The 9,920-nt window shown below is 53.1% G+C and overlaps 1 protein-coding gene across 4 annotated transcripts in view; it reads right to left on the minus strand.

Moving 5' to 3' along the window:
• The window catches only part of TRAM2 (translocation associated membrane protein 2), a 162,805-nt gene that overhangs the window by 73,033 nt on the left and 79,852 nt on the right, over positions 1–9,920 (minus strand). For 2 of the 4 annotated variants that reach the window (XM_034991289.1, XM_034991288.1), the window contains exon 1: positions 9,391–9,617. The exons of the other annotated variants lie outside the window; for them this stretch is intronic. In XM_034991289.1, coding sequence (XP_034847180.1) covers positions 9,391–9,510 — 120 coding nt within the window. In that variant the 5' untranslated portion in view covers positions 9,511–9,617. Of the gene's footprint in view, positions 1–9,390; positions 9,618–9,920 lie in introns of those variants that run through there. 4 annotated transcript variants of the gene reach the window in all.

Consider the following 9,920-nt stretch of genomic DNA (forward strand, 5'->3'; position numbering starts at 1 on the left):
GGCTCGCAGAAGGAGTGGCTGTAGTCGGCCGGGCAAAGCCTTGAGAGCACTGCTGGGGGCTTGGGGATGAGAGTGGCAGATCACAGGTCAGGTTCCAGACACTAGGTTCACTCTACTGATCTGAGAAAAATAAATAAATAAGCCACCGATGAATGTCCATGTGTATGTGACAAGCACATCACTGAGTATGAAGATCTGCTCGAGCCCAGGGCCCCAGAGGACACTCAAGAGGACCAGAATGGTAAAACCCACAGGGCAGGGCAGAAGACATGGGCCCCTCTTCTTGCTCTTCCCCAGCCCCCTGGGCAGCCTTGGAGAGGCCACAGGGCCTTCGGCTTGAAAGTCACAAACAAAGCCTACCCTCTCCCCCAACCCCAGATGATTCCTTTCTAATAGGAGGATTTTCTCCTTCCCCAACACGGGTTCCACGTCAAACCCAAATTTAGGCTAGAACCTGATTTTCAGCTCAAATAAGAAATGAAAACAAGATTAGAAGTAGAGACGGCTTAACCCAATGGAGGCACAACTTTAGTCTGACTAATCTTAAACCTATGTGGTTGGGGGGAAGGTGCCTCCTTCCCTACCCACCCTATTCTGACTGGCAATTTAAGTCGTATACACATTCCCCAGCCCTGTTCTGTGTAACCACGTGGAAATGGCATGACCGAGACACACAACAGCAAGCAAGTGGGGCCCAGAGAGCCGAGGGGCTTGCATGGGCCACGTAGCTATTTAACGGCAGAGCCCCAGGGAGAATCCAGGCCACTAGGTCTTAGTCCCCAACCCTCGCCACCACGCGCTTCCATGCCTGGGTCAGGACTCAAGCCTCGAGGAATCTGGAAGAGGAGCATGTGTTCACACTTCATGCCAAACCAGAGGGCAAACTGCAACTAAAAAAAAAACAAAACAAAACAACTAACAATCATTCCTTTCTACCTTCCGGGCAACAGTCACAAAATCCATATGAACAAGTGATTCCTTGCCCAAGAGGTCAAAAGTTGATCCAGTGCAAAGTCAGACTACAAACTACATACACTCTAAACTCAAGAAGTGTTGGGTCTGAAAAGTTCAATTCTGCTCCAAGTTCCAAGCAATTCTCAGCAGGAAACCAGGCATTGTGAAGCAAGCCTGGTGATTTCCTGCAGGACTCCAGGAATTGCTGGAGGGGAGGCCTGCTTACCCCAGGATTGCTCCTTCAGGTCAGGAGCCCCCAGACTGCTCTGCACATTCAGGAAAGGAGCCTGTAATACATCCCTGATACCTCTAAGCCTTAAGCCACATTCTTACCAACTCTTAACGTTATCTTTTGGCAGATCCCACACTGTACCAGGCACACAGACCAGACTGTAAACACTTGCTGACTAACCAGTATGATCCTGTGCATTCTTCAAAGCAAACGGGGTGGGGGAGGGGGGGATGGCAGGGAGTGGCAATCACATCTCTATCTTTTGTCTTGAAGTAGGCACGCCCTTCAGCCTCCCCAAAAGTCACAGAAATCTTCCTATTGGGGTGGGACACTAAAAAGTCTCTTTTTAAAACTCCCTGTAAGAAGAGAGTATCTATACCTTTATAATAAAAATAAAGGAACAAACTGATTAATAATACTCTGCCCTGAGGCACCTGGCTGGCTCAGCCAGTAGAGCATGAGACTCTTGATCTCCAAGTCATGAGTTCGAGCTCCGTGTTGGGCATAGGGCCTACTAAAAAAAATAATAAAATGAATAAATAAAGTAAAAAAAAAAATACTCTGCTTTTGCAAACTTCAGGAGCTTTATGAAGAAATCCTCACCCTACTTCAAAGACAGGGCAACTGAGGCTCAGAGTATTATGTCCCAGGTATGATCATCACCTCCATTAACCCAAAAGGAACATTTCAGATCATGCTGGAGTTTGATGGTAAAAATCTCAAGAAATCATATGGAAGAGTTCTTTTTATTTTTTTAATTTTATTTATTTATTTGACAGAGAGAGACACAGCGAGAGAGGGAACATAAGCAGGGGGAGTGGGAGAGGGAGAAGCAGGCTTCCTGCGGAGCATGACCTGAGCCAAAGGCAGACACTTAATGACTGAGCCACCCAGGCGCTCTTGGAAGAGTTCTCTTAACCTCAATTAATAAAGACCTCCTAGGGGCGCCTGGTTGGCTCAGTCGGTTAAGCATCTGACTCGATTTAGGCTCAGGTCAAGATCTCAGGGTCCTGGGATTAAGTTCCACGCTCAGCAGAGAGTCTGCTTGAGATTCTCCCTCTCCCTCTGCCTCAACTCACACGCTTGCTCGCGCTCTCTCTCTCTCTCAAGTAAATAAATCTTAAAAAAATAAATAAATAAAGACCACCTAGTACTGGAAATCACATCTGTACATGGGCATGCACGTGTGCACGCACACACATATGCCCAGCCTTTGGTCAAAGCTATAAAGTACAAGAGTACCAGCTGTTCCTCACAAGTTTCTAAATGACCACCACTCTTGTCCTCCAACGACTGACAACCCCACACTCAGGGTGTTGGGTCTCAATAAACCACCCCCTTTCACCAACAGCGGTGGTTTGAGGTTGAGGCCCAACAGTCTGTTTGTAAGTTGCACCTGCCACTTACATCAAGTTCAAGACCTGATTCCCCTCCACAAAGAATTTACCAGCTTCAAGCTACCACGCATCACGTGACCTCTCTGAGGACAAGGACCCCACCTTATTCATCTGCATTCTCAGAGCTCAACACAGGCCTACGGCAGGATTTCAATAAGCAGCTGCCAAATTAACGAACGTAGCACACTTAAGAAAGATATATCAATTGCAATGCTTCCTCACATACCCTTGCATTCAAAGGTAGCATCGAGAATTCCAGCAGGCAGACGTGTAGAAAATTCCCTAGACTTGAGTCAGAAGATGTAGGTTCAAGCCCCACATTTGCCAAAAATTCCCTCTCACTGTCCCGGGCAAATCTCCCAACCTCTGGGAGGCTTATTTTCCTTTTCTATAAACATAGTAGGTGGCTTCTAGGTTTCCCCCTAGCCCTTCAGCTGGTGAAATGCGAAGCAAAGATATGCCCTCGAGCTATGGCCACAATATCAACTTGAGGATAAGGGCAGGGAAAACAGAACAGCCAGAGGTAGCTCCGCTTACCCAGATGTCCGCGAACGACAGGCAGTAACTTTCACGGTAGGTGAAGCCCCTGCCCGTTCGCCTATGCTCACATGTGGTCCACACGTGAGGGTCCTTCTCTGTGGTCCCTCTCGGGGAGATGCGAATTTCCGTGACTGTCCCAGGCAGAAAAGCCTCCAAGTGGAACAATGACCTGCAGACATTACTTCTGGGTAATAAACAGATTCCACTCAGACAAAGAAAAATAAAGCAGCCTGTGGCTACATTCCATAGACTCCCCTGTTCATGGAAGCGTTAGGGCTGAGCTCTAAATGGGAGCCAGACGTTGCTGAATTCTTATTTTGGCTCCGACTCTAACTCGGAGGGAATGGTCCTTGGCCAAGTCTCTCCTCTGGAAGCCAGGCTCTGGATGGGTATGACAACCCCCATAAACCATCCAGATTACAGGGTGAGGCTAGGAAAGCATTTCACAGATGGAAAGTGTTGCCAACCCCTCAAGACAAATGAGGGAAGCCGTCAAGAGGCAACGTGGCTGGGGCGGAGAGCCACGGAGCAGCGCCTCACCTAACCCTGGGCTCCCGCAAACGCACCAGAGGGCTTCAGGGGCCTCAGATCACCCCCCACCCCCACAATCGGGCTCCACTTCCTCGGCTGAAAAGCAAGGAACGCTGTGGGAACCCACACTGGCCAGAAGAGCTGCCTGCAAAGCTCTTTAAACCACGCAGTGAACTCGCAACGCCAACCAGCTGTGACGAGGTTGGGTTGGGTTCTCCTCTACCACGGGACACTTGAGACAGCGGAGGTAAATCAAGGCAGAGCAACGGACTGGGTAAAAGATAAAGACCGGCTTGTGAAATAAGAAGGGCTGCATCAGGAGCCATGGTAGTAGTTTTACCATTTTCTTTTCCTTTTTTTCCCCCACCCCTTTCTTTAACCATGAGGTACCAATGGATACCAGATACGCAGCGCGGGATGAAAAGGTGAAGAGATAGCATCGGGGCAGTTTCCCACCAAAGCCTGCTCAGAGCGCTCTCGCTGATTAGAAAGCACTTCTGTCGTTTGGGAACTCTAATCCGGTCTTATCAAGCCTCTGGCTTCGTCATTTACCAGGGTGGGAACGGGAGGTCCATCAGCTCTGCCACGGAGTGATTTCTGGGGCCCCTGCCCACGACCAAGCAGATCAAAAGGGAGCTCATGCCTGCCAGAGTGAAGTTTTCACCATAGCAACACATGTACTCTACAAACAGTCAGGACTGAGGAGCTCTGTTGTGACTGGTCCGGACAGTGCCCCCGAGAAACCAACCGGCAACCGAGGGCTCAGACAACGGAGCGAGCGAGAGAAAAGTGGCACCTACTTAGCGTGCGCGGTGGTCTCCTCATGGTTCTGACCCCTCCACACAGCTGACAGGGGCCACCCAGAGACCCACAGCCCTGGTTCTAATGAGCAGGATGTCAGAGAGAAAACAGATGTTCTCGCAAGAGCAGCTGTCCCCCGGGCGCCCTGGGGAAAAGACGGACCCAGTGTCGAGCAAAAATCCCCTTTGGTGAGCAAAATGGCCAGCAATGGAAAACGTAGGGGCCAAGTCTCATGGCAACGCACGTCACATCTAAAATGAAATGCAACCCTGGTGCCCCACGAGCCAGTGTGGTGGTGGAAGGTGTGCAGGCAAGACCCAGCAATGAAGCCAAGAACAGCAGCGATCGGCGTGGTCGTTGAGACCATCGATCAAGCGCTCATGGGCTGGGCACAGTGCCAGGTATATTTACAGGTCTCAGTCTTCATCCTGAAGTAAGGGTCAAAAACTCACTAAGGGATCAACGCCACCTTTCTGGATATCACATTTTGGCCAAGGGAAGACACAGGGATAGCTGATGGGCCATTATGTCTCACAGGTGAGGCTTAACACTTGAGGCTTGACCAGGAGGCTTGACCAGCTCCCAGTTTCTGCTCTGTTGCTCTGATCACTGAGCGATGTGTGTAGAAATCCAACCACAGAACAAGGGCACCCAAGAGAGTAAGTCACCCTTCTCAGTTTCCCTGGGCTAATTTCTCCAAAACACCACTGAAGGATGATGTCAGAGCCTAGAGAGGATGATGCATAAAGTCAAAGCTGTAAAAAAAGCTGTAAAAGCTGGCGGAGAAACATCTTCAAACACGCATTAGAAGGTAGTCAAAGAAATAACCAGTGTGCACAGATGCAGGTCTGCGCCATTGACGAACCTCTCCTTCACAGAAACACAATAGAAGCAGAACTGTTTCACAATGCTAATAAACAGGAGCGGCAGCCTGGCTTCGGGTTATAATGCCGATCTGTATGTCTGGGAGGATGTAAACAGATGCCACGGCGCCCCTGTACTAACAGGACTCCCATTGTATACACCGAAGACACATCATCCCGGCAAGTCAATCACGGTGTCAGGAACAGGGAAGAAGGTAGCCCTACCACAGCTACTTCCAAAAGAAGCAAACCCAGCCACCATTGGAAAAGGTCTCTGGGTCCTGAACCCTTAAGTCATCGCAGACCAAACTGGGAACTGAACCTACAAATGACAGGCCTAGAATTTTAGAAACATTTCCTTGCCACAGAACCAGCAGAGCCTGCAAATGAGCTTTAAAACCAACAAAAAAGTTTCTGTTTCAAAATGACATTTTAGAGGTAATGTATAATTGCTTCCTCTCTGTTCGATGCTCCCCCCGCCCTTCGCCCCCGCCGCCTTTTTCTCATTCTCCATTCACTAATAAGAGAGTTTTCCTCTTCCCCTGCCTGTTTCAGTTTGAAACGTGGCACTGAACAGGCCACTGGAAAGCAAAGGGAAAGGGGAGGGGAAGGCTGCTTTCAGGTCTGACGCACGCACACACCCCCCAGCTGGCGGCCCACACCCCGAAGGAGGGTCAGGCCGACTCCACCGCAGCCAGGACTGAAGACCCAAGCCGCTGGGTAGAAAACTCCCACTTGCACCAACTCCCCCGAAAGCAGAGTTAAGAAAGAGAAAGCTGGAAGGGAAGGAGGGGGAAAAAAATAAAGCTCCACATTCCTGACATTTTTTAGCCAAGTGCTTGTGGCTACACAGAACAGCTCTATTCCAAACAGCCTTGCGGAATGGAAAGAAAACCTGGGTGCAGGGCGAAGAACCTGCCCTCTGCCTTGGAAATGGGAGACCGAATTTTAGGACGACCCAAAACTAAACCAGAAGGGAGGAGGGAGGGGCACTTTCATGTGTGTTCCCCAAAGGCAGTGATCCCCAGGGAGGAAATTTGGAGTCAGCCTCTCCCAGAGGATAGAACTGAAGTCCTAGGGTCCTCGGAGCGGGGGGATTAAGGTCCCCCGAAATGCTGGCGAGCTGAGGGTGAGTTGGGGAAGGGTAAGGCACAGGTGAGATGGAGACCAGTCAGGATGCCAGGGCTGCGGTGGCCTGGGGTGGGGGCAGAGGGGTCCAGCTCATAGGCGGGGGCTGGGCGGGGGACCCCAAGGGAGGAGTGGCCAGGAGAGTCACTCTTTGTGGCAAGAATCCTAAATGGGTTTTCCTGACTCAGCTTCTGAATGAAGGAACTCTAGCCCTGCCCAAATTAGAAACCCAAGAGCCTGACGTCCTCTCTCCCTGTGTCCCCCTTCCCTTGCCACCTCCTTCTATTCTCACTTCTAGGAAAAAGCTTGTTAAGGGCTGGACTGCCCCCCCTCCCACATGCATTCCTACATATACACCACATCTCCAGGGGAGAACCCAGAAGACCCTTAAGTAGATGTATCCAGTAAGTCCTGTGCTGGCTTATGAGGAGCCACCCCCGGCTTTACCCCAAATGTGAAGATGCCCACATGTGTCTCTCTGAGGTCCCTAGGACCAACCGAGTTATTTCTGCTCTTTTGGTAGGGAGAGCAGAGCTCCAAAAACCTGACTCTCTCTCCTACCTCCTCAGAGTCAGTTGTCAGGCATAGACAAAAAGGACCTATGTGCCGAACACAGCAGAACACGTGTCCTTCAGAAGGGAGGTTTGGGCATGGCCCTCTCTCTCACATACCAGCATACACCGACAATCCCACAATGTACCTCCGAGGCCCGTTCTAGAAAAGGTGCCCTGCCCTGTAAGCCCAACCGTTGCAGGTCTAAGCTTCTGCAGATAGAGGGTGGCGGGAAGAGGGAGTCCGTCTGCAGGGCATTTCGGCCAGGGCCCTTTCCACATTCCCCCAGCCAATCCCAAGACGGGGAACCGGGGAAGGCATTTTTGTTATTTCCTCCATCCTGTACCTTCCTCTTCTGTCAGGGAGTGGGAGTAAGGGCTCCTAGCACTTTTCAACTCCCACAAAGTCCCAGGTTTCATGCAAAGGACTTTCCACAAGGCTGAAGGCAGGAGAGGGAAGGAGGTACAGAGCTCAAACCCTAAGCAGCTCTTTGAAGCAACGATAAAACCCACAGAGCCACGAGCCTTAGCAACTGCCCGGAACGCAGCAGAGAGGCACAAGGCTATGGGAGAGACCCGCCGGCTGAAGAGAGTGTGCCTATGAGGTCTACAGCTGTCACGTGTGTCTGTCCAACCACACCCTCCAAGACTGGCGACACGGCATTGGGAGGCCTCTTAGAACGGAGGACAGCAAATAGATACTGAGGGTATGGGCTGCACAAAACAAAATTCTTGTTTCATTAAAGCTAGTACTATGATCAGTAGTAACGGGGCTTCGGCAACAAGCGACGCGTTTTCACATTTGTGGAATCCGTTCTGGCTCTTACTGCTTACATGATCTCAGTTGAACCTTCCAATAACCTTGTGAGGAAGACAGGTTTTACTAACCTCTTTAGCCAAGGGGAAACTGAGGCTGCAGTCAATTTTTCAGTCCGGACTAGTGACAGGGCAGAGACGGGGACCCAGGGACGGCCCTGGCTTGACAAAGTCAGGGTGAATATGCCATGAGAGCTGTGGGGGTGGGGGAAGGAAGGAGGGAGGGACTGAAGGGCAGGAGCCCTAGCAAAAGCTGGAGTGCAGACCCCAATCCTGGTCCCAGGTTTATTTCCTACAGACCCGGAAGGCCAGCCAAAGACGCATTCACACATCCAACCCTGACTCACCACCACGAAAATGTCCCCAGCCTGAGGGCCGCTTCAGGCCCAAATAGAACCCTTGTCATCCACAGAGGGGACACAAGGAACCCAGAGAGAGAGGGACACTGAAGGAGAAATAAGCCACACTAGGAATCCTCCATCTCCAAGGCCGTTTATAAATGGTTACAGCTTCCTAAACCATCCCTGAGAATGCAGATAAGCAACACTACCCAGCAGGGAGGACCAGGCACGCCTCAAAGGAGAGTGAGTTGAGTGAGAGTGAGGGGAGTGTCACTCACATAATCTCACTCTTGAGACAAGATATACCAGAGTAAGCCCTATACTCACTTTCTTCCAGTTCTTCCCACTTTGGATATCACGTTTTTCTCCCTCTCCCGAGCACTCAGTCATTCCCTTGGATTCTGACCCCCAGCAGGCTTACTAAAACTCTGCTTGGTGAGGCCTACACCAGGGCACTGCTGTCCGTGGTCGGACCCCATCCTCTCCACCCCCTGTCCCCCACAGCTCTGAGAGAATCATCTTTCCCCTAAAAGCAGAGAATATCCCTGTCCCTCTCCTTGCCCCTGTAACAGGGGAGAAGCTCTGGCTCCACCACAGATGGATCTAAAGGGACAGTCCTCAGGGTAATAAAGGGTATATGAAACCCGGCCTTTTCGGCAAGGGCAAAAAAAGGGGGGGGGGAGGATGGCAGAAGGGCACTGCTGGGACAGGGTCAGGGCCACACGTGAACACCCTGAGCACCTTCCAGAGGTGAGGATGCATGAGACCTGGAAAACCAGGTGGGACGTGGAAAAGAGTCAGGGTCCCTCCCGCTGGAAAAGCCCAGAGGAGCTGGCAGCCACCGCTTGGGAGGGGGAATTGTGCAATGACCGCGGGTCTGGGAGTCTCCGGGCTTGGCTCCCGGACACCAGAAAGGAAACCCCACTGGTTGGGCCAGGGTGGCAGCGCTGCGGTTGGTTCGAGGCCAGCCTTAGGATCCAGGGCTGCAGAGAGCGCTGCAGGATAGTGTGGGTGCTCAAGGGGGCGGCAGAGCAGGGCAAGGCTGGCGCGGCCGCAGACCTGAGGGGTGGCGTCCGGGATGACCAGGAGGCCAAGGGGGCGCAGAGTGCACAAAGCCGGGGTGCAGAGCGCGTACACGGCAGCCAGGCGCCCTGGCTCGGACGAGGACCCGCAGGACCTGCAGGGCTACGCCGGGCGACGCACGAGAGGGGGCACCCCCTCCCCAGTCTCGCTCACCTCGAACATAAGCCCGATGAGGACGCAGAGCACCAAGCAGAAGCCGATGTCCGCATGGTTGTGGATGACGAACTCCTGGCTGAAGAGCGGGTAACTTTTCGTCCTCCTGCGGAAAGCCATGGCAGCGGGCGCGCAGCGGCCGGCGGGGCCAGCACCCTGCGCTCTCGAGCCGCCGCGCAAACTTCTCCAGCCCCGGCCCGGTCCGCCCGCCGGCCCGCTGCCCCGCTCGCCCTCCCGCCCGCCGGCCTAGCGCCCAACAACTTCTGGGGCCCGCCCCCTTCCTCCGCCCGCCCCCGCCCCCGCCGCCCGGAACCGCCCCCGGCCGCAGCCCCCTCCCCACCCGCGGCCCGCACTCGGCGCGCCGGCCTCGCTGCGGCCCCGCCCCCCGCGCGCTTAACCCTCTGGCCGCCGGGACGCGCGGGGTCGGCGGGGAGCGGGGGAGGGGGCAGCGGGGGGGGGGGGGGGGGGCGGCGGCGGGGGCGGCGCTGCCATGGCTTTCCGCAGGAGGACGAAAAGTTACCCGCTCTTCA

Source organism: Mirounga leonina, unplaced genomic scaffold, assembly GCF_011800145.1.
Source record: "Mirounga leonina isolate KUSES-001 unplaced genomic scaffold, KU_Mleo_1.0 Mir_53, whole genome shotgun sequence".
NCBI classification, from domain to species: domain Eukaryota; kingdom Metazoa; phylum Chordata; class Mammalia; order Carnivora; family Phocidae; genus Mirounga; species Mirounga leonina.